The 25,575-nt window shown below is 48.4% G+C and overlaps 1 protein-coding gene across 1 annotated transcript in view; it reads left to right on the top strand.

The window, feature by feature from the left end:
* The window catches only part of cacna1db (calcium channel, voltage-dependent, L type, alpha 1D subunit, b), a 1,216,201-nt gene that overhangs the window by 709,972 nt on the left and 480,654 nt on the right, over positions 1–25,575 (top strand). The window contains exons 9-10 of the mRNA XM_072472487.1: positions 3,540–3,709; positions 9,604–9,678. Of these exons, the coding sequence (XP_072328588.1) occupies positions 3,540–3,709; positions 9,604–9,678 (245 nt within the window). The remainder of the gene's footprint in view (positions 1–3,539; positions 3,710–9,603; positions 9,679–25,575) is intronic.

Below are 25,575 nucleotides of genomic sequence, written 5' to 3'. Positions count from 1 at the left end.
ATACTACATTTAGTTCCCTCGTCCAAATCATTAATATATAATGTGAACAGTTGGAGGTTCCAGCACAGATCTCTGTGGTACCCCACTAGATACTGCCTACCAATTGAAAAAAGACCCATTTATTCCAACTTTTTGCTTTCTGTCTGCTAACCAGCTTTCCATCCATCTCAAGACACTACCCGCAATCCCATGTGCTTTAACCTTACATAGTAACCTGCTATATGAGACCTTAGAACATAGAACATAGAACAGTACAGCACAGAACAGTCCCTTCAGCCCTCGATGTTGTGCCAAGCATTGTCCGAAACCAAGATCAAACTATCCCACTCCCTGTCATTCTGGTGTACTCCATGTGCCTATCCAATATCGAAAGCTTTCTGAAAAGTCTAAAGAAACCACATCTATCGGCTCTCCCTGGTCAATTCTACAAGTTACAACTTCAAAGAATTCCCTTTCATAAATTTATGCTGACTTTGACTGATTCTACCATTGCTTCCCAAATGCTGTGCTTTGAAATGCTCGATAATGGGCTCAAGCAACTTCCCCACGACTGACACTAGGCTCACTGAAAATAGTTCCCTATTTTCTCTTTACCTCCCTTTTTGAATAGTGGGGTTATATTAGCTACCCTTCAATCTGAACCATTCCAGAGTCCAAAGAATTTTGGAAAATGACCATCAATGGATCTACTATTTCTAGGGCTACTTCCTTAAGTACTTAGGGATGAAGATTATCAGGCCCTGGAGATTAATCCGCCTTCAATCCCATTAATTTCCCTAAAATCATTTCTCTACTAATACTAATGTCCTTCAGCTCCTCACTAAAACTTGTGTTTCTCAGAACCTCTGATTCATGTCTTCCTTTATGAAGACAGAAGCAAAGTACGTATTTAGTTCCTCAGCCATTATGAATGTGTTCCCCGTTATGAATTCTCCCGTTTCTGACTGTAAGAGGCCTACATTCCTTATTATAAATCTTTTTCTCTTTACAAACCTATAGAAACTTTTTACATTCAGCTGTTATGTTCCCCCGCTAGCTTACTTCCATATTGTATTTTCCCCTTCTTAATCAATCCCTTGGCATGCCTTTGCTAAATTTTAAACTGTTCCCAACCTCAGGTCTATTGCTTTTTCTTGCTGAGGAAAAGAGAATCCCGCCACCAGTGAACAGGGCACCGCCGAGAAACACAAGGCTGGGGGACAGGCGAATCCCACCCCATCTCCTAATGGCTTGAGTTAGCAAGCAAATTTGCAACAGCATCAGGCAATCACATGCCTTTATTTTGCTCAACAAGTTTGACAATTCATCCTTCCATTTCATTGCTTTTACAGAGCAAACATGTCAGGGTACACAAAATACATTTGGAAACTAATAATTGTATGTAAACTGTCCAAGGTAATTAGTGACCCTGCTGACTGTAGTGGCAGTACCAATTGAGCCAACTAATTAACACGGGCTTTAATTAGCTGCACTATGTGTCTGACCTAATTTCACATGTTTTGTTCGAAGTCTTTTTTAATTTTCGAATTGATTTCCATTCTTACTTATACATTCGTGAATAAGCTTACATTTTGCAAGCAATAAACCGAGAAAAACAATTATTGGTACCTCAGATTAATCTCAGAATTAACCACAGTACCAATATTCAAATCATATAAAATAACTTATTTGTATGGATTGAGAATTTTTGAACCTACTAATATTAAATTTTTAACTATTTGTTCTAATTATATGTATATTTTCCCATTTACTACTAAATTTCAAATTGTGTAGTTACAGTGGACATTCCTATATAAATAAACAAAGTACAAGATGAAAGGAAGACTCCAGACAGTGCCTTTAAATTTCAAATATAATTTCATTTGCTATGAATGTATGAACATTTACTCTGTTCTGTGGATGGTTCGGTGTGACTTTTTAAAAAAATCTAGAGGACCTAATTCATTTTTGTCCAATGAATGACAATTTAGCGTGGCCAATCCACCTACCCTGCACATCTTTGGGTTGTGGGGGCGAAACTCCCGCAAACACGGGGAGAATGTGCAAACTCCACACGGACAGTGACCCAGAGCCGGGATTGAACCTGGGACCTCGGCGCCGTGAGGCAGCAATGCTAACCACTGCGCCACGTGCTGCTATTGGTGTGACTTTTAGATGCTAAGTCTCAGAAATATGGGCAATACAGAGGTCCTGCTGAATGTAACATCAGGCCAGATGAATTTTCCCTCCATTTTTGGGCTGGCAGCCAGCCAGATTGAGAGGTTGTCTGGCAGCAGAATGGGAAAGTTTTCTGTAGAAGGCTGCACCCAGGCACCAGAAAGGAAGGATGAAGTGATCCCAGTGGGTAGTCGTGGAGGAAGGTCAGCCTGGAGATCATAAGTGGGGAGCTAAAAGCGTGGATGGATTGCACTGGGGTTAGCCTAGAGATTGCGAGTGAAGAGATTGGGGAGGTGATTGACTGATCACACAGGTTAAGAAGGCGGTGGGAATTGGATTAGTCAATCATGGGAAGGTTTGTTCGGTGATCTGGGGGTGAAGTATTCTGCAGCTCCTGGCCCATAAGTAATGTTGGAAAAGTACTTGCCTGCTGATTCCACAGTTCATTTCTACCCTTAACAGGCTTCTCAAGCTCTGGGAAATATATTTTTCAGCTGCAAAATCTAAATTACCTGCTCAAATCTAAAGCACACTATTATTATCACATAACAATGATTGGCTCATCTCTTGTGTGCGGCATAAAGGTCTGCCCTGCATTATGCCCTGTTAAACCGTTAGGTACACAGAATAGAATATATATAAGAGAAGGGAACACGCACAAAAAAAAAATTGAATAAAACAACTGGTTGGGTATTATGCACAAGCTGAACAACAGCAACTCTGTACAATTGGCAATATTATTTTTAACACATAAGTAGGCATCTGTTTGTATCTGCTAATGAACCACAAGATTATTCAGAAACAAGCTGCTTTATATACAGATATGCAGGGAGGTGTTTGTACAGCGGACCCTGATTTTCGTAGACTAATTTTTGTGGGCACCTGCTTTACACTTATGGAGCATTCGAATCAAAACGGTAGTGCCCTGGTTCTTAGTGAGAACAGGGCAATAAATGTTCAACATGCTACCACACCTTTGCTGCCCATGGAGATGAAAATTGACTGCCATGACAGGTGGATAAGAGTGATAGTGATCCTGTCTTTCCTGCAGGATGTTAATGAACTAATTGTGCAATAGATTTGTGGTCATGGTTTTCTATTGCTGGCCCACAAATTACCAAACTTATTTGAATTCAATTCCATAACTTGCCAGTGTTGTTCAATCTGAGATGACTATGAGATGACTATAATCACTCGGTGACTATGATTATTAACTTGTGTTCGAAAGGTGAATGTATAAAATTAACATTACTCTATTGCAGAATATGTTGTATTTTGGGGGTTATATTTAAAGTCAACACTAATAATTAGAAATTAAATAATGATAATTGAGATCCTTTTTTCTATTTCACCATAATTTCCTATTATTATGAAACTTGCAGTGAATTTTCTAAGGAAAGAGAAAAGGCCAAGGCCAGAGGAGACTTTCAGAAACTACGTGAGAAACAACAATTGGAAGAGGACCTTAAGGGCTATCTGGACTGGATCACTCAGGCAGAAGATATTGATCCTGAGAATGAGGAAGACATTGAGAGTGCAGAGAAGCGAAATCGTACGTATCTTCCTTTATTATAACACCCTGAACATAAGATTGACAAACGCCAAAAATTATTTTGTTTAATTTGTTGCAGCTTGAAGTTGAAAAACTGCATGGACTAAGTTTGATCAGATTTATTTTTCATGCCTAGATTTGATTTGTTTTTGCAATGTGGTGTAAAATGGAAAATAGTTCAGAGTAGTCTTTGCTTTATTAATATTTACTATGTCCGAATAGTTTTCTGACATCATGGACGAAATTTCAACTCACTCAAACTTATAGAGTTACAATTGGATCCATGTTACTGACAGGAAGCCTAACCCCTTGGTAGCATGAAACCAGAAAGTTGACAATTACATGCCGATTAAGAGGTCACCCATGCCATTTGGACAGTGAAGTAGCTGAGCAAAATGCTAATTTATTAGGGTGGGTGCTAGAAAGCAGGTTTGCAGAGATTGTAGGATCTCTTATTTTATCTTCTAATGAGAGTCGCTAGTCTGGTTGATTGGAGGTGTCAAAAATACAACTTTATTGCGAATTATTCACTTGAATAAGAACTGAATCAAAACGTAGAAATTAAATATCAAACAATACATACAAGGGTAAGGCACATGGCAAAAAATGCATTAAACATCAAAGCATAAGGAGATCACTTTAAACACAAACAACGGATAGATGATTCAAGAATTCAGGAAGGCAGGAATTCAGGAAGCTGACCTCAGCCACAAGGTCTTACTTTAAGGGAATCCTTATGTTACTTAGAGGATGATTTGTTAAGCAAACATTGGCCATTACTTAAGGTTTACTGATGTCCATCAAAGTTAATTCAGTATCTATGTGCACAGCCTCATAAAAATAGGCTTCTCACGCCACTGCTAACCATAGACCTTGCTGTAACTAATTAGTTGATACATTCTGATTGCTAAATGCACTGAAATACAGTAGTCTATTCATTATATGAAACATTCACGGAAACAATGTCCAGGTTTCCACAGGCAAGATACTAGAATTCAATAGTTCATTCATTAATAATAATAATAATAATAATAATAATCTTTATTATTGTCACAAGTAGGCTTGCATTAACACGGCAATGAAGTTACTGTGAAAATCCCCTAGTCGCCACACTCCAATGTCTGTTCAGGTACACTGAGGGAGAATTCATAATCTCCAAGTTACCTAACAGAACGTCTTTTAGGACTTGTGGGAGGAAACCGGAGTCCCCGCAGGAAACCCACACAGACACAGGGAGAATGTGCAGACTCTGCACAGACAGTGATCCAGGCTCTGATTCGAACCTGGATCGGCTCCCTGGCACTGTGAAGCAACAGTGATAACCATTGTGCTACCGTGCTGTTTATCCAAATGATTGTATTTTCACAGTCAAGGCATGTTTAATAATTTCACTCTTTAGCTATGCATTCACTTAGCACCTAAAACTATGAATAAATAAATGAATCTATCGGAGATGTAAAGCTAAACATAAATGATTATTCCATTTTGTTTGTGAATTTGTTCTATTGTTTGTACTGATTGTTACATATCATACATTTTTAAAAAAATATGTGTCTTTTGGATTGTTAAAGATTGTATATGAAATATCACCAAATTGATGGGCACTGAAAAAACATAATTTTTTGCTTCTGATATGGGCTTTTGAAAAATAAACCGTAGAATCGCTCAGAGCTAAAACAGTTAAACCTTTCAACAATTCTATATCATTTCCCTTTGGTTAACTCTGTGGGGGTGAGAATGCAGCCCAAGGTACCTCTGGAGCTCAGAGGCCCTGTAATATTGGGCATAGGAGCCTGAAGCAGTAGTGTCCAATGAATAATGCATTCCATAGTGTGGTCCAAAAATGTTTTGAGTTTCAAGAGCTTGTGCAATCACTCTGAGAAAGGCTCATTAAGTCCACAGTTTCCACCTAAGTAAAGATAGATCTCGTAATATGGTGAGGCAGAAAATGAGGAGAAGCACATTAAAATAAATTGCATGTTCCTCGATGGGCTGAGTCGCTTCCTTCTGCACTGTAGGGATTCTATGATTCTAAGAGCAACGAGCAGTCCTTTACCAACTGCTGGCTACTGTTATTCTGATCCCCAATTCTGTGGCCCCAGGGGCAACGGGGCACAAACGTACTGAACATAAGTTGACCTCACACTCTTAGTTGAGGTTAATTCAGTGGGATTCAGGTGTAGGGAGCCTCTGAGGAGCAATGGTTCCTTGGGTGCACGTGCCAGTGCCACATTATTCAACTTGAGTTTTATTGGTAATATCTGCAGATAGATAAGCTAGTTTTGTCATATTGCTCCAGAATGTTTCCTCAAATGTTTGCTTCTTTCTTTACATTATCTTGATGTCAGTGTCTAATGAATTTACTATTCCAAGACAAATGCCAGATTGTAGTGTGCAAAACGTCTCTAATCTGTCAAAGATTCTCATGAGTCATAGCTTTCAAAGATGCAAACAGTAACCAAATTTATTTTAGGATAACATAATGACAAAATAGATTTATTTGACACAGTGTAACCTTTATTCAATCTGTTTAGTTAGTTTTGCATCTGACATACTGAACCATGCAGTACATGGCTATAATGATACATATAAACTCTGATTTTAAATTAAGGCAAAAACTGGCAAGGCACAGGGCTAGATACAAGATTTCTTTGAATTGCCAGCATATGGTCCCGTCAGTTTTAAATCCTGAGCCTTATTTTAATATGATTAATGGTTTGCTCACTTGATCGCATTGTGAACATGTTTGCTCATTTTCACTGCGCAATCACTGGTGAGCTATTTAAAGTGCAAATGCACCTCTTAATGTGAAGTTGCGTTCTTCTGACAGATTTATTTAGAAAAGTGTGCAAACAATTCTCTTGGCAGAAATAGGTCATAAGGTTGTCCCTGGGATATTTTCTGCAATCCAATAATTCTTTGTGGAAGAGGAGCACTGAAGAACTGTTCCCCAGCATCTGCAGTAGGATCTTCAGGGTGACTGTCCAGCAGCCTTAGACGGAGGAGGCTGAGAGGGTCAGTGCAAACAGCAGTATCCTCGACACCTGGGTGCATCCCTCTCAGAGATATTATTGCATCCTTTAAAATAGACTCTAGCATTTTTCCTACTACTGATGTTAGGCTAACCAATCTGTAATTCACTGTTTTCTCCGTCCATCCTTTTTAAAATAGTGGGGTAATATTTGTCACCCTCCAGTCTGCTGGGACTGTTCTAGAATCCCCAGAAGTTTGGAAGATGACAACCAATGCATCCACTATTTTCATGGACACCTCCCATAGTGCCCTGAGATGTAGATTATCAGGCCCCGGGGATTTATCGGCTCTCAATCCCAGTAATATCTCCAGAACAATTTTTTTTAGTAATACTAATTTCCTTCAATTCCTCCTTCTCCATCAGGTCTTTAATTCCTTAGCATTTCTGTGAAATTATTTGTGACTTCCTCCATGAAGACAGAACTAAAATAGTTGTTTAATTGCTCTGTCATTTTCTTGTTCTCCATTATAAATTATCCTGTTTTGGACTGTAAGAGACCTACATTTATCTTCACTAATCTTTTTCTTTTTATATACTTATGGAAGCTTTTACAGTCCGCTTTTATGTTACTTTCAAGTATACTCTCATACTCTATATTTATCCTCTTAATCAATTGTTTTGTCCTCCTTTGCTGAATATGGCCTTCTCATAATCTCTAACCTTGCTACTTGCTACTTTTTCTAGTAATTTTACTTGTAAAATTGGCATGTGAAATTCAACCCAGTATGTTTTATATACTGAGACAATGCCGTTTAATCATTAGAGTATTTTATGATATAGAGGGCTGGATTCTCCATTGTTGGGTCTATGTCCCCATGCCAGCGTCAAACGGTGGAGTTTCACGCCAGAAAAACTGGCGTAAAAGGACTACTAATTATAAGCCCTGCAGGGGGCTAGCAGGGACTCGGAGTAAATCTTGCAGCTTTTGCTGCAGATATGGGCCCCCCGCACTTCCAGATCAGAGGCCGCACATGCGCACGGTGGCGGCCTCCAGCGGCCGCGCCGCGCTCCATGGCGGACTTGGTCCGTAGAGCCAGACCCAAGAAAGAGACCCCCCGACCAGGCAGTCCGCAGCCGTCACGCGAGTATCCCGACTGGCTGGAGCACATTAGTTCCACGCCGTCGAGACTTCGGCTGGTTGGGGGCGGAAGATGTCGGAGTGGTCTTCTGTCAATGGCCCCAAGCAGCGTGGCAAACTCCCCGAATATGACGTGTTTCGGGGCCCGCAGAATCGGTGACTCAGTGCCGGTCCCAATTTCTTGCAGGAACATTGGGCGGGATTCTCCACTCCCGCGCCGAAGTGCCCACGCCGTCGTGAACACCGTCGATGTTCACGACGGTGCGAAACGGTCCCTATCCCGACCGATTCAGGGCCCGATAATGGGCTAGGAGCGGGCCGCATCATTTACACACGGCAGGCCTTGTCGCCACGTAAAGGCGGCGCCGCATACATGATGCGGCCGGCGGCGCATAACTGGCATCACCCGCGCATGCGCGGGTTGGCCGGCGCCAACCTGCGCATGCGTGGTTGCCGTCCTCGCCGAGTCCGCCCCGCAAGAAGATGTCAGATGGATCTTGTGGGGCAGCGGAAGAAAGGAGGTCCTCCTTCAGAGAGGACGGCCCGACGATCGGTGGGCACCAATCGTGGGCCAAACCCCATTTGAGGTCCCCCCAGTGCGGGATCCCCCCTCCCCCGCAGGCCGCCCCCCCAGCATTCCCGCGCTGTTCCCGCCGGCAGTGACCAGGTGTGGACGGCGCCGAGGGGAACCCGCCGTTTTGGCCTGGCCGCTCGGTCCATCCGGGCCTGAAAATAGCAGGGGTGCCGGAGAATCGCCATTTCGGGCGATTCTCCGGCCTGCGCCGCGGGGAACTCGGTGGGGCCGTTCTCGCCGCTTGGGAGGACGCGGGAGGGCGTCGGACCGGCATCGCGGGAAAATTCGGCACGGGAGTGGAGAATCCCGCCCATGGATCCTCCACCTCCATACCAGCTGCGATTTAGGCACGAGGGTGCGGAGAATCCAGCCCAGAATACTTACACAGGGAGCAGTTGTTGTTTCTGAAGAATTCTTTGTTGGAAATTGGCTAGGTATTCGTAACAATATTTGGTTGCTTTTTTTAGAGAAATCTAACAGAGCAAAACAGCTACAAAAGTAACTTTGTTTACAAGTAATATATTACTCAACGCAATCAGTCAAAATTTTCAAACAATCAAGCAACACAAACACTGCGATTCCACACTTAAAATGATCAAGAGTACCAGATTCTAAAGAGACAGAGGATTTTAGAGAGGATTAAGAAAATATTATTATAATATTATATAAGAATATTAACATATTCCATGTAATTTATAAGTTAACATTAATTCTAAAAGGACAGTCTCTTGGATGTGTTAGACCTACTAATCAGCTTCACACAGTATAATTAACTCTGCTGTGCTTTGGTTTGCTGTTTCATAGTTTGGAAGAAAATATAGAGAAGACACTATTAGACCGGGGAAGAACTCACCATGGACTTAGATTGTTTACAATTAAACATAAAATATAATTTCAATAGCTACATTTTATATCGCATTGTGTCATTAATTTTAGAGATAATAATTGAAATTAACTATATATGAGATTGGTAAAATCATGAATATCAGGCTGGGACAAAAACGTCTGACTGATTCTGATTATTGTTTTGGCTAACTTGTGATGTGGCATTCTGTGTCTCATTTTTTGTTTTGTTTCTGGCATTATTTCTGTTACATTAGAGTTGTATGTTACCACATTTTGTCAATTGCTGATTCTAATCTTTGCTATGTTGCTGCTGCCACCTGATGTTTAAATTACTGGAATTACTGCATGCATTTGATATGAAGGGGTCACACTGGCCGAATTAATGGAAAAGAAGAAAGGAAGGTTTGCATGGTTTAGCCAGTCATCTGAAACACATGGTAATTTTTGTTCCTGTTTGTTTTGGATTTGTTTGTGCTTTGTGTGGCTTCTACTTCATTAGTACATGTTGTTTTCCCTCGGTTGCATGATCAGATGTGCTTCTACATTATTTGCAGTGTTTCATAATAACAAAGGCATGTTTTTCAGTAGAGAAGAGCAAGAGGTTGAATGGCCCAGATTATGGACAAAAAGGTTGACATTTGACTATACTTTTGTAGAATGTGCAATTCAGTGGTTAAATTTTGAAATATACTGAAACTAAAATAAAATAAAGCCAAAACTGGTTAAAAAAATCAAATAGAGTTTTGCGTGATATAAACAAGTTTTATACATTCTTTCATTGTGAATCAAATTACTAAGAATTTTTTTCATTGTACATTTATCTCCACATTAGGTTTAGTGCTTTAATTGAACTGTGTGCTTTTGTCTCTCAGCAAGCGTTTTAATCACACTGTGTGAGATGACTTAATGTGACAAATTTTCATCTCATTCACAATGTATAAAAGCTATTTTCCTTCCAGTTCCAGATGTAAAATCAAAATGAATATGGTGACAATGATGCACAGCTATTGATTATGATTATGGCCAAACAGAAAACGTTAGAACTCAAATTCCATTCAAGTACAATAAAACATGAAAAAGAACATTTAAATTGTCAAACCAAAGTTTCATCCTGCTGTAACTGAAATGCCCCTAAGATGATTCCTCACCCAAATACTACTTGCATACATTGCTGCTTTAGTCAAATTAATAAAAAGGATTCGGTAATCTTAATATAACCAGACTCTGATATCTTTACTGCATATTGTTTGTTCCCAATTAACTATTGATTCAGCCTATGGGCTTACACATTCTTCTTAACACTCAGATTATATTGTATCCTTCATACGATTCACTATTTTTCCCTTCCTCTCACATGACATTAAAATCAGTGAGTGGTACCAGAAATGAAAGAACCTGCCAAGTAGCAAGTGATTTTGATTTATTTAGAGATGGCTCTGCGAACCTTGATAACTCCTTATCAGGGCCGTCATTCTCCGACCCCCCAGAGGGTCGGAGAATGGCCGTTGGCCGCCGTGAATCCCGCCCCCGCCGGTTGCCGAAGTCTCCGAACGGAGAAAAGTCGGCGGGGCGTTAATGTCGCCGCTGCCGTCGGAGAATGTCACGGGTCTGCGCAAGGCAGCCGATTTTCGGCCTGCCGATATTCTCCCTTCCGGATGGGCTGAAGTCCCGTTGACGTGATGACCGTTCACGTCGACGTAAATTAAACCTCCTTTTCATCGGCGTGACCCTGTGCTCCAGGTTCACGCCAACCAGCGTGGAGGTGAGTGACGGCCTGGGGGATTGGCTCTGGGCAGGCGATGGCGTGGCCGCAGTCTGAATGCGTGAGGAGAGGTGTGTCTCGGGTTGTGTGTGTGTGTGTGCGGCGGGGGGGGGGGGGGGGGGGGGTGGTTAGAGTAGGCTGGGCTCCGGGGGAGTGCCGGGAGGGGGTCCGTGCCGGGGAGGGGGATGGGGGGGGGGGGTCCGTGCCGGGGAGGGGGATGGGGGGTCCGTGCTGAGGTGGAGGTTGGGGGGGGTCCGTGCCGAGGAGGGGGATGGGGGGTCCGTGCCGGGGTGGAGGTTGGGGGGGGGGGGGTCCGTGCCGGGGTGGAGGTTGGGGGGGGATCCGTGCCGGGGTGGAGGTTGGGGGGGGGGGTCCGTGCCGGGGTGGAGGTTGGGGGGCATCCGTGCCGGGGTGGAGGTTGGGGGGGGGGGGGTCCGTGCCGGGGTGGAGGTTGGGGGGGGTTCCGTGCCGGGGTGGAGGTTGGGGGGGGTCCGTGCCGGGGAGGGGGATGGGGGATCCGTGCCGGTGTGGAGGTTGTGGGGGGGGGGTCCGAGCCGGGGAGGGGGATGCGGGGTCCGTGCCGGGGTGGAGGTTGGGGGTGGTCCGTGCCGGGGTGGAGATTGGGCGGGAGTCCGTGCCGGGGAGGGGGATGGGGGGTCCGTGCCGGGGTGGAGGTTGGGGGGGGGGTCCGTGCCGGGGAGGGGGATGGGGGGTCCGTGCCGGGGAGGGGGATGCGAGGGCAAGTGAGTTGGTCCACCTGGCCAGGTGCCATCCTCCAACAGTTGGACCCATGCGGTCCATGCCACCTGGCTGGGGGGAGGAGGGGATATGGGCAATGATGACATGTCGTCATTCCCCTCCCCCCCCACCAGGCCGTCATGTTTTCCGATCATCCAGCGATGTTGGCTGCCGTGGCGGCAGCCACTCATGTCTATGTTGCCCTGGATGAGGAGGAGGAGGAGGAGGAGCGTGTCAGAGAAGCGGCGCAGGCTGCCGCAGATGGACAGGCGGCAGCCGCCCAGGCTGGAGAGACACCTGACCGACAGGACGAGGAGGGGGAGGAAGACGTCGCGGCCCCACGGCAACGGAGGCACCCGAGGGCGCCCCGTGTGTACCGGCCCCGGCAGTCATACCAGGACCGCACGGACCGGAAATGCAGGAGGAGACTTCGGACGAGGTGGGAAACCGTGGCACACATCTGCCACCTGCTGGCACACCTGTCACCGCGTGGCACTGGCGGGGGACACCCTCTCCCCGTGTCCGTCAAGGTTACAGTGGACCTGAACTTTTATGCAACGGGGTCATTCCAGGCACCGTAGTGGGGACCTGTCCGGCATATCGCAGTCATCGGTGCATCGGTGCATCCGGGCAGTGACAGATGCCCTATATGCCATGGCACACCGCTACATCCGCTTCCCCGTGGACCGGGCCACCCAAGATGCCCGGGCCGTGGGCTTCTCTGCCGTGGCCGGGTTCCCCATGGTCCAGGGCGCGATCGATGGGATGCACGTCGCCGTGCGGCCACCTGCAGATAACAGGGCCGTGTTCACCAATAGGAAGAGGACCTATTCGATGAACATACAGGTGGTCTGCGACCACCGCATGATGATCCTGCACGTCTGCGCCCATTAACCAGGCAGTGTACACGACTCATACGTGTTGTCACGGTCATCCATCCCCGGCATGAACGAGGGACGCCATCCCCGGCTGAGGGGCTGGTTGCTGGGCGACAGGGGCTACCCATTGCGATCGTGGCTGATGACGCCTATACGGAGGCCACGCAATGAGGTGGAGAAGCGCTACAATGATGCCCATGTAGCGACAAGGGGAGTGATAGAGAGGTGCTTTGGCGTGCTGAAGATGCGTTTCAGGTGCCTGGACCTCTCTGGGGGCGCCCTCCAGTATCGGTCAGACAGGGTCGGCCGCATCATTGTGGTGTGCTGCGTCCTGCACAACATAGCCCAGCAGAGGGGCGATGTGCCGCAGGCAGAGGAGGGCGGAGTGGAGGAGCAGCAGGAAGAGGCGCAGTCCTCCCCAGATGAGGGGAATGGGGGTAATGGTCAGGGCAGACGGGGTAGACACAGGCGGGTCGCTGTCCACCGTTACCGGCTGGCCCAGCGGGCACGGGACAGACTGACAGCCGCCCGCTTCACTGACTAGATGGGCGTGGGAATCGGGTAGTATGGCCACAGACCGCACACCATGGCAACAGCCGACCACCCACACCCCCCATCCATCCACCCACCCAGCACCACGCATGCACACCACCCCCCCCCCCCCCCATTGCTGATCCACCTGCGGCACAACGGGCCGGGTTCACACATAGAACATAGAACATAGAAAATACAGCACAGAACAGGCCCTTCGGCCCACGATGTTGTGCCGAACCTTTGTCCTAGATTAATCATAGATTATCATTGAATTTACAGTGCAGAAGGAGGCCATTCGGCCCTTTGAGTCTGCACCAGCTCTTGGAAAGAGCACCCTACCCAAACTCAACACCTCCACCCAACACCAAGGGCAATTTGGACATTAAGGGCAATTTATCATTGGCCAATTCACCTAACCCGCACATCTTTGGACTGTGGGAGGAAACCGGAGCACCCGGAGGAAACCCACGCAGACACGGGGAGGACGTGCAGACTCCGCACAGACAATGACCCAAGCCGGAATCGAACCTGGGACCATGGATCTGTGAAGCAATTGTGCTATCCACAATGCTACCGTGCTGCCCTTAAGAACAAATTAATGTACACTATATCATTTTCCCGTAATCCATGTACCTATCCAACAGCTGCTTGAAGGTCCCTAATGTTTCCGACTCAACTACTTCCACAGGCAGTGCATTCCATGCCCCCACTACTCTCTGGGTAAAGAACCTACCTCTGATATCCCTCCTATATCTTCCACCTTTCACCTTAAATTTATGTCCCCTTGTAATGGTGTGTTCCACCTGGGGAAAAAGTCTCTGACTGTCTACTCTATCTATTCCCCTGATCATCTTATAAACCTCTATCAAGTCGCCCCTCATCCTTCTCCGCTCTAATGAGAAAAGGCCTAGCACCCTCAACCTTTCCTCGTAAGACCTACTCTCCATTCCAGGCAACATCCTGGTAAATCTTCTTTGCACCTTTTCCAGAGCTTCCACATCCTTCCTAAAATGAGGCGACCAGAACTGTACACAGTACTCCAAATGTGGCCTTACTAAAGTTTTGTACAGCTGCATCATCACCTCACGGCTCTTAAATTCAATCCCGGACACGTGTCTATTGCAGGCCATGGAGGATGATGACAACCCGCCCTGCGGTGAGCTCCTGGCTCTACATCGTTGGACTATGTATGACCCCTGGCCACAGTACCACCATCCACCCGGACCATCCCTGCATGCGGCTGTGACACTGCAGCGCACGGTCCCGTCCTCTGCCCGGGGGATGTTGATGGCGGCCCAGGGGGAAGGGGGCAGACTCACCTGGGGCTGAGGTAAGACCACCCCTCACACACACACTTGCGCTCAACGTACATGACACCCCCGCACGCTTTGGACAGAGCACAAAGGCAGCTTCTGTAGGTGTAACATTGACTTTAATAACCAAACGAGTTCATGCACGTGCCCTAGCCCCTAAAACTCATCTGTGCCCTGCACCCGTGCCAACTTACTCAGTGTCTAATTGTTTGGCCTTACGGGCCCTTTGACTACGTCTACGTGGTTCCCCAGACGGTACAGCAGAACTGGAGGTGGACTCCTGTGATTCCTGCCCTCTGACACTGGATCCCTTTGGCGGCCGTTTCCTGGGGCGTCCTGGCCTAGATGGGCCAGGCTGCGGCCCGGGCGACTGGGATGGCGAGCTGCCAGCCTGTCCTGCCCGTTGCCCACCCGATGCACCTGGGACGGAAGGGGGGGAGTCCGAGGTGTCGCGGTGTACCGGGACCTCCCCTACAGGGGGAGCCGCGACGGACCACACCACCTCCTCCTCCCTCGGGGTGCCCGATGGCCCCCAGGCCTCTACATGGGTGGGGGATGCGAACGGACTGGCCATCCGACGCCCCCCCGACATCTGGCGCTGCCAGTCCTGGAGGCCCGTGCTGGTATCGACAGGGGTCTGCAGGTTTGCTGCCATGGAGCCCAGAGGGTTGGCAAACCCTGTCTGTGACAGTGCGACGCCGGCTCGCACATGGCCACTGGCGCCGATGCCCTCAGCGATGGCCTGCAGGGACTGGGCCATGGCCTGCTGAGACTGGGCTATGGCGTTGAGCGCCTCTGCCATCTGGCGCTGGCACTGGCTCATGGCCTCCTGTGAGAGGGCAGCCATTTCCTGGGCCACAGACGCCGCCCGCACGGAAAGCCCCAGGCCTCGCAAACCGTTCCCCATGTCTGACACCGTCGCACCCATTGCCTCCACCGCGGACGCCACCCGTGCGCTGTCAGCTTGGGTGGCACGCATGACCGGCACCACTCCCAGCTCCTGGACGCGGGTGGACTCCTCCACCTGCGACTGCAGCCGCCGCAAGCCGCCCGTCATCCTCTTCGCTCGTCTCCGGGTCGGTGGTTGCATCGGATCTATGTGTGGGTGTGGTAACTCCAGGAACCCGGGATCCATCTGGGCGGCAGATGTTCGCTTGGGCTGGGCTGCCCTCCGACCGCCCGGCCCCTCTGCTGCTCCTACCTCCACCTGCTGTACCGGGACGGCTGTGTTGTGCGCACCAGTGAGTGTACCAGACGCCTCATCACTAAAGTGCTCAACCGAGGTGAGTGTTTCTGCGATGGTGGAGGGTGTTGGTGACAGCAGTGGCGTTGTGTCGTGCTCTTCGTCCCACTCTGAGTCCATGGCACTTTGGGGTGCGGGTTCGTCTCCACCCATCCACTCTGAGTCACTGTCCAGTATTTCGTCTTCCTGGGTAGTGCTGTCCCGGGTAGGGGTGTCCCGAGTAGTGGTGTCCTGGGTAGTGGTGTCCTGGGTAGTGGTGTCCTGGGTAGTGGTGTCCTGGGTAGTGGTGTCCTGGCTCGGATGTGACGGGGGCCTGTGGCTGCCCCCCTCGTCGCTGGGTGGTCGCTCCCGCACGTGACGGGGGTGTCGTCTCCCTGTTGCTCCAGGTCTCTCCGTCTCCCGTGGCCTCCGAGGGGCATCCTGCAGGCGTCGCATGCTGGAGGGTGCGGGTCTCTCCGTCTCCCGTGGTGTGCGAGGGGCATCCTGCGGGCGTCGCATGCTGGAGGGTTCGTGTCTCTCCGTCTCCCGTGGCCTCCGAGGGGCATCCTGCGGGCGTCGCATGCTGGAGGGTGCGGGTCTCTCCGTCTCCCGTGGCCTCCGAGGGGCATCCTGCGGGCGTCGCATGCTGGAGGGTTCGTGTCTCTCCGTCTCCCGTGGCCTCCGAGGGGCATCCTGCGGTCGGTCTGCATCTGCGGGGATGGGTGCCTGGACGTTTGGTTCTGCGATACACAATGAAGCATGCATGGTTAGACATCAGGCAGTGATCAGGTGATATGGGGGAGGGGGATATAGGGGAGTGGGGATATGGGGACGGGCTGTCGGTGGCTCACTTGCTACTATGCCCCCGACCTCTGCATCAGCAACCTCCTGGTCGTCAGGTCCGCCAGCCAGTTCCAGGGCCCTTTCCTCGTGTTCGGTCAGTGGCCTCTCATCAGCGGGGCCTCCTCCAGTCCTCACATGCTCCCTATTATTGTGTGCGCGCTTATCCTGTGGGGGGGAGGTGGCAGGGGTAAAAGGCAACACTGTTAGGCAGGTATATGAATGCACGCCATCGGTTGCGCGTGCATTGCAGAAGTTAAGGTTAGGGCTGGATTCACTTGGGGATATGGGGGATATGGGAGAGGGGGGATATGGGGGAGGGGGGATATGGGGAGGGGGGAGGGGGGATATGGCGGAGGGGGGATATGGGGGAGGGGGGATATGGGGGTGGGGGATGTGGGGAGGGGGGGATATGGGGAGGGGGGATATGGGGGAGGGGGGATATGGGGGGGGATATGGGGGAGGGAGGGATATGGGGAGGGGGGATATGGGGGATATGGGGAGGGGGGATTATGGGGTAGGGGGGATATGGGGGAGGGGGGGATATGGCGGAGGGGGGGATATGGGGGAGGGGGGATATGGGGGAGGCTCACCCTGCCTGCTCTGACGAGGTCGTTCACCTTCTTGTGGCACTGGGTGCCTGTCCGTGGTGTCAGGGCCGCAGCGGTGACGGCCTCTGCCACTTCCCTCCACAGACACCGGCTGTGGCGTGGGGCAACTCTGCGGCCGTGCCCGGGATACAGGGCGTCTCTCCTCTGCTCCACCGCGTCCAGGAGCGCCTCCACATCCCGTGACTCGAACCTCGGGGCTGAGCGGCGGCCAGCCATCCAGTCGGGCGTTGCGGTCGGGTGTTGCGGTCAGGTGGGGGGGAGCAGCGCGGCCTTATGAGCCGTCACGCCGTGCGGCGCGTATGATGCTGCACGGCGTGAACCACTGCGCAAGCGCGGATCCCGTTACGTCGCTGCTAGCCCATTTCGGGCCGGAGACTTTCGACCCATTTTTCCGACGTGGCGCAAGTCCGATTTGCGCCGTTTTTTGCGCCGATCGGCAGACTTTCTGCCGATAACGGAGAATTTCGCCCCAGATCCTAGTCAATATTTTGGCATAATCATTTTACATTTTTTATTTCAGTTCCTTTCATTTTATATTGTAATTTGCCTTGCTGCTTCAAGTTTATTTGTTTGCCCAATAAACAGAAATAAAATTATATAGACATGGCCAATTACCAATTTCAACTACTCCAATAATAACAAAAAAACTGAAACCTCTCAGGAGTGAACAATTATTCATATTAAAATTAGCAGTGAACAAAGTAAAGTGCATATAAAACTGTTTTCTTTGGGTCATGTCATTAAATCATAAGATTTTTAGCCCAGAAAACTTGCTTTCCAATTTGGAGACTTGTTAAGAACGATGTGCTCCTGCAATTATTATCCTATATGAAACAGATAGAAGGGTCCTTATGTTTAATACACCCAGTATTTATGTTAACTTCTATATTTGTATCACAAACTGTGCTGTGCATGGGGAAAAATAGCAACTTTATGCATATATGGATTTGCAAACACTGCTTATAAGAGATGAAAATTCTCCTGTGTATTTTGAAATCTGTGAATTAATCAAATAGATCCTCGGTTGTAGTAAAATAATTTCACTACAATTGTTTAGTTATGTAGTCTTCATCAAGTTTATATAGGGAAAATGAAAGGACTTACAAATCGGACATAGCCTTTGGTTATTAATGTAGCTACACATGAAATCTGAGGTCAAGAAAATACATATATGTTGGTATAGTTTATGATCTCTCTCACTAAAAGATACTCACAAATATATATTTTCTCTACGTACTTGCTCATTAGCATGCTAAAGGTTGATGATGACAATGAGAATAACAACTTGTGTTTATGTTTCTATATTTTTTTAATTTTCCAATTAAGGGGCAATTTAGCATGGCCAATCCACCTACCCTGAACATTTTAGGAGTGTGGGGTGAGACCAAAGCAGACACGGGGAGAATGTGCAAACTCCACACGGACAGTGACTCGGGGCCGGGATCGGACCCAGGTCCTCGACGTTGTGAGGCAGCAGCGATAACCACTGCGCCAGCATGCCACCCCGTGTTTATGTAGTGCTTTTCATGTAGAAACAAATTTCAAGGTGCTTTGCAAGGGCAAAATCCGAAATAAGTAAATTATAGAATCCCTACAGTGCAGAACGAGGCCATTCGGCCCTTCTAGTCTGCACCGATCGTCCCGAAGAGCACCCTACCTATGCCCAATCCCTGTAACCCATCTTAACCATTGGAGAATAGGGGGCAATTTATCACAGCCAATCCATCTAAACCGCACATCTTTGGCCTGTGGGAGGAAACTGGAAAACCCGGAAGAAACTGATGCACAAACTTCACACAGTCAACTAAGGTTGGAATCAAACCCGGGTCCCTAGCGCTGTGAGACAGCAGTGCTAACCACTGTGCAACCATGCCGGTCCACTGTCCGGCCAAATGGACATCCAGTCAAAAAAAGCAACATTAGGAAGACTAATGTTATACTTTGTCAAAGAGGTGGATTGGAAGAGTGACGGAGGTGAAGTGATAGAAAGGTTTTTGGTAGGTGGACCCTGGGCACAGGAATGCACTAAATCCCAGATTCTGAGAAAGAGTTCAGACGTGGTTGCATTTCTGGAGGAGATTGCAGGGAAAGGGAGGAGTTAGACCACAAATATTAAATTCGTAGAAACATCGAGCTACTGGCAGGCATGGATCAGCAAGCATTAGAGGTGATAGCTGCGAGTGAGTTGTTGTCTGTGAGGCAAGCAGTCCAAATGGATGAATTACCTGTGAAGGCATGACAAGTAGTGATAGCTCAACAAATTAATATTGATAAAACCTTAGGCTCAACTTCAGGTTGGCATCAGACCTCCCAGTTTGGGCATAAGTTGCATTGCCGATGAATTTCTATCCTGGAAAGAGGTATGAAATTGACCTTAACGAGAACCACCGACAGCAAAATGTGCGTGCGATCTCAACATCATATATTGAACATTTCACACCCCTTATAGATTTCCTAACTGTTATCATTAAATCTGCTGGATGGCAGCTGGCAGGTTTGTACCAGTAATGGGCACTTTTCCACCACTGGTATGACCTTGCTTCCAGCAATGTATAGGGCAATCCATAAAGCCACAATGACACTGGCATGTAATTGCTGCAGACATTTCCTGATGTCTCATAGAGCAACCTTCTCCTTCCACAGCAGATTAGCCTACCTCTCATTGTTAACTTCATTCCTTCCCTTTGGTGCAGGCTTATAATACAGGCCCTTTGCCCACAACCAATATTTCTTTCCTAGTTTATTAAAGCACTCTGGGATAAATACCATCTAATCCAAGGAAATTATTTATTTTAAGCCTAAATGGCTAGTCTAGCACTTTATATATGCATCACATATATAAATTCATTAATTTCACTTGGGATGTCCTTGTTTGGAAATAATATTTTGCTCATGACTTCCTTGTGAATTCTTGGAGGAATTAAGTCATGCAGAACATTTGCTATTTTTATCTGCATATTCAAATCAGATTCTGACTGTGTTCTTGATGTTGCACGAAAATAACATTTTACTGTTAAGTATTTTTCTGGTCCTTCAATTTCTTGTATTGTTTTCAGTGAACCACTTTTCTTTGAGGGGGATGGCTAAGTTGATAACACTCTTTCCTCTGAGTCACAAGATTGTGGGTTTCAGTCCACCCTTGGATATGAGCACAAAAACCAAGGCTGATAGTCCACTGCATAACTGCGGGAGTGTTGCACTGTTGGCCATGCTGAATTCTACATTCCTGTGGCTAAGTGCTGATGCCAACGGAGGATCCATGGAGTTCCACGATGGAAAAAAAGGGGCCACACCCGCACCGATTCCGATATCGGTGAGGGGCTAGCATGGGTGTCACGTGAATCACCCGTGGAACACGAGAAAAATAGTGGGAGAATCGCCGGGTCCGTGCTGGACACGTGCAGGGCTGACAAGTTGCAGCCGCGCGTACACTTACAACACCCCACACACGTACTGGTCACGCCCGTAAAGATGGCGCCAGTTGTGCTGGATCATGTACCCGTCCACCCCGACCCCACAGCAAACCTCCCGGACAGCCCCCACTACTGCACCCAGCCCTGGCAGAAGCCCCCCCGGCCAGTGGAACGACTGTCGGCGAGGTAAGGCGATCACTGTCCGTTCGCCCTCTCTCTCCATGGCCAACACGGAAGCTCACAACTGTTGAGACCACATGTGGCTCGCGCTCAGGAACTCAGCTCATTGGAGACAGGGCATCCTTAACCTGTTGCATACAGCATATGGAATGAGGTAAAATGCTTGGTATTAAAAGTTTATTAAGATAATGAGATGCGAACGCAGTCACAACAATGCACATCGTGCATCGCAATGACGCCGATTTGGATGGGGCGGAGCATTGCGATTTGCCGCCAAACCAGCACCTGCCGCGATTATCAACGTCGGATCTATTCTTCGCCCAATCACCTTTCCCAATTTCGACGTTGGGTAACGGAGAATCCTCCCCGCTGTCTTACAGATGAGACTGTTAACAAGTCCAGCTGATAATACTGGACAAGTCAGATCCCAGAGTGATATCTGGCTTGATGGACTCTAACTTCGATTTTAATTTAGAAACCGAGGATGTAAGTTACTGAATACATTCATAGGAATCTGCTGATGAACTTTTAACACAAAGAAAAAAGTAATAACTTAACTGGAAAAATGAACTATATTACATCAGACAAAAAGTTTGGAAAGATCTCAATACAAACACAATAAAGTGATTCAAATATTTACTATCCCTTCACCCTAACTATCTCTTTACAGACACAAACAAATTTTGATAGATAAAACAATTTACCATATCTGTCTTATAGTCTAATATTCAGGGTAAGTATGCAGTACATGTGAGCCAACTGAACAACTATGGTCAGACACACCACACTCCAAAGTAAATTACAGATGCAATCAAAGCAGATTCCATGGACTTCCCAACAACCCATCCAGGCGCTTGTCACACTGTGAGCCAATTGGTCTTACCAAAACTCTGTTTTTCTCACGAGCATTTCCAATCCACATATTCGAAGAACTTGCCTTGTAATTCTCCCCAAATGTTGCTCCCACTTGGATGACTTAAACAAGAATCCACCTCCAGGGTTTCAATCTCACCTTCAATGTCGCCATACCCCAAAAGGGTTTATTTATCATTACAGCCTGCAGCACAGAGTCACCAACCTTCAGCTGCCCTCTTGGATAGTCAGGGCTTCTCTTAAGCCTGCTTTGCTTCAAGTGTACCTCCCTCAGCTTTTTCTTTAACTCAGAACCTTTTTATCTGGGCTTTGACAAAGAGTCACCCAGATTCGAAACGCTAGCTCCCTTCCCCTTCCACAAATGCTGCAAGACCTGCTGTGATTGTACAGTATTTTCTGTTTTTGTTTCAGATTCCAGCATCCGCAGTATTTTGCTTTGACATTTTTATCTGCTTCTATTGTTTTTTTTGACTGATTGGGATCTATTTCTGATCCTTGTCCTTTGTCCCTGCCTGGGGCTTTCTCTTGGGACCTCTTCCTGTCCCACTCTTTGGTTTGGGACATTTTTCTTGGTTTGGGACCTTCTCCCTGACCCCCCTCTCCATGTTCTGCTCCCTGGGATGACACCTGATAATAATAATCTGTATTAGTGTCACAAGTAGGCTTACATTACACTGCAATTAAGTTACTGTGAAAATCCCTCTCTTCAGCTCACTTGACCGGCAGTTTGGCGCTGATTCACTTTTCTTCTTTTTCTTCTGTGCACGTGCACAGGGCCAGTTCCTGGACTAAAGACGTAAAAGAAATAAACTGCGCATGTGTGCAGGGCGGCACCCAGCCTGAGGATGTGAAAGACACAAACATGGACTGCCAAGGTGCCAGGTTGTCCTGCATGGGTGATGGGTGGGATGCAGGAGGGGGGTCCGTGCTTGGGCTGGGGAGGAGGTTGGGGATTGCTCCGGGGCATCCCAATCTCTCACTATACTGGGGAGTTCCGGCGAGTGGAGCTCCCTATTGTACAAAATGAGGCTATGTGCGGCCTCGGCTGCATGTTCCTCGTTCAGGCCCCTTTACAATGCAAGTCGCATTGAATAGCCATGTGTTTCTCAGCACTGCGAGCACCGGGAAACATGCGGCTAAACGGGCTCACTATGGAACTCTGTTCCCTTTTGAGAGAATTGTATCCTTAGAAAATCTTTGGTTGAATCGCGCCCTGAATTTCACATTAGGGGCTCGATTCTCCGGCCTCGTTATTCCCTTGCTCAAATGAAACGAGGCTGGTGAATAGCGAGAGAGGTGAAAACAAGAACCGTGCCAGGCACCAAACAGTTTGCGATGCAACCGGTTTGCTCTCGTAGGCGAAATTGGGATCTCGCTGTAATGGGGCGAGAAACCAATTATCACCACTTAAGCCCTATTTCCATATAATTAATGAGAGCCACCCCTTCTCCAACGGCCTCCCGTCATTCAGCGGCCTCTCCAGAAAGTGGTCACTCTGGCTCCGATTAGAACTCCTTTTGAAAAGCGTGAACTGACGGAGGGGCTTCTGTGGGGAGCCGAGGAGATGAGTAACCACCTTTGCTCGCAGGCAAAGAGCCCTGTGGTGCTGGGTTTGCCATCCCAGTGCTTGGCAGGGATAGGTGACCTTTGGCCGTGAGTGGAGAACCCTCCCCAGAGGTTGGCCGCCATGGGAGGGTGGGGGAGGGCGCTGCGGGGGCAACCGGGCAGCAATGGCATGCGGCACCAGCATGCCAACCCCTGGATCATGTGTACCCATTCCAGGGCAATCCTTGTCCATGCCCATCTGCCCCACATAACCCCCACAGACTCCTGAGGCCTCTGGCCTTGCGGCTGAAGGCTATTGCTAATAGAGAATTGGCAATCATGGTAAAGTGAGCACTTCACACAACCCAAATGGATTTCCGTGGGTAGGCGGGCCATGTAGCATGTGCAGCTCATTGCTTGCATCCCAATCACACCTTGATGCCTGGACACTGTGCCTGAACACCGTGGGAGGTGACACCACACACACAGCAGCCAACATCCGAACAGCCAGGGGATGGGACACAGCTTCGGGGACATCTCTACGACGAGAGGGTGGGTGAATGCCACTGGGAGGGGGAGATGCCTGGAGAGATGGGCCAAATGTACAGAGGTCGGCCCGCATTTTGTAAGAAAGTGAAAGAGGCATCATACTAGTTGTACATAAAGGTGGTTATTGTGTGTAACAATTCCCCACTCTCCTGATGGTGCTGCCCCCTCCACCCCATCCACCCCCTCGGTGCTTGGCCCTCCTAGCTCTACCACTACATCTAGGTGTGTCCCCAGGATGCACATCAGAGGTGGAGGCAGCCAGCTGCTTACCTCATCCCGTGGCCTTTGATGCCCCTGGCAGCCATCTTCCGGGGGCACTGGGGCTGGAGGGACTGGAGAGGGGTGGGGAAACTGGTGGCCACTGTCACCACTCTATGAGACGGGTCCGGGTTGGCACCTCCTCCTGTTCGGTGCCTATAGTGCCCTCGGGTTCACCTTGGGATGGAGGGGCAGTTGTTTCAAGCCCCAGCTGCCCCTGCATCATCTGCTTTGCCAGCCCTGGCGGTTCCCCATGGTCTACACCATCGTATTGACGCCTTAGGCGATGCTCCTCAGTGACTGGAACATGCTCGGCAGCTTCTCAACGATTCCCACCAGCGACTGGGACAAGCTTTGCAGTGCCTCGTCCATTCCCATCTGAGAGCAGGACATGTCCTGCAGCACCTCATCAAGGACAGCATGGTACTGGGTCACATCCCCCAGCGAGTCAGACATTCTGCCGAGACTCTCAGCCTTGGCCCTCACCAACTGCGCCTTGGACACCTTCACTAATGGTGCCAACATCGTGCACCAGGCTCTCCACCAGCAGTGTTGGTGTTTACTCACTCGTGCTCCCCGGTATAGGTCGTTGAAGTTTTCCCAGCACTGAAATCCAGTCCTCTTTGTCACACTCCCGGCACTCACAGCCGCAGCCACCTCTTCCCAGGCGGCACTGGCTGCCTTATAGCTGACCCTCCAGAACCCTTGGGGGAAACAGGACATCCTTCCAGGCCTCCACTGCATCTTGGGAGCCTGGCCAGATCTGCATCCCTGAATCCTCGGGCCGGTGTCCTGGGTGCCATTGTTGCAAGGGCAACAATTGGCTGGGGTTGGCTGAGCAACTGCTGCTTAAGTGCTGTTCAACCTTGTTAGCGGGGGCTGACGAGCGTGGTGCCGGCGAATCAGCTGGCGAGCCTTCATTTGCGGCGAGAAGCCGTGAGGCCTCATTAAGTGGATCAATTAACGTTGAATGGCGTTGCTGGTCTTGCTGGGCCGAGCTCCTGGAAGCTCAGGGCAGTTTCCGCTCATTACAACATTTAGAAATCTTTCTGGAGAATCGCGCCGAGGAATTTTTGACTACCATATCATGTTGAACTTTATTGTTCCATGATCATTACTTTGGGTGTTGAGCTTATTGAGTATTCTTGGAGGTCATAGCCTTTGCTATTTCCCATTCATTCAGCCATTTCTTGCTCAATATCCATCTCCTGTCTGAAATATTGAGCACATTCCACCCACGAGGTGGAGAAAAGTTACTACACATTCTACTTCCTGTACCTTTTCTGGGTCACTTACAAACAACACATTAAGGTGACCATTGTGTCTTATAGCTTCCTTGACTGGGTCAGAAACAATCATCCATTACAATTACCAACTCTGGCTCTAACAACTTGGGTTTTCACGATTCATTTATTTTAAATTTTACAAGCATTTATTGGTATTGTTGAGAAGGTCAATACTTATTGCCCATCCTTAATTGTCTTTAGATGGCATTGTTGAGCCACTAACTTGAACTGCTGCACTTTATGTGGTGTAGCTGCTCCCATAGTAATGTTAGGCATGTAATTTTACAGTTTTGACACAATGGTGATAAAGGAATAGTAATACGTTTTCAAAT

The sequence above is a fragment of the Scyliorhinus torazame genome, chromosome 13 (assembly GCF_047496885.1).
Source record: "Scyliorhinus torazame isolate Kashiwa2021f chromosome 13, sScyTor2.1, whole genome shotgun sequence".
NCBI classification, from domain to species: Eukaryota; Metazoa; Chordata; class Chondrichthyes; order Carcharhiniformes; family Scyliorhinidae; genus Scyliorhinus; species Scyliorhinus torazame.
The sequence above is the reverse complement of the archived record's forward strand: the minus strand, read 5'-3'. Positions and strand labels throughout refer to the sequence as shown.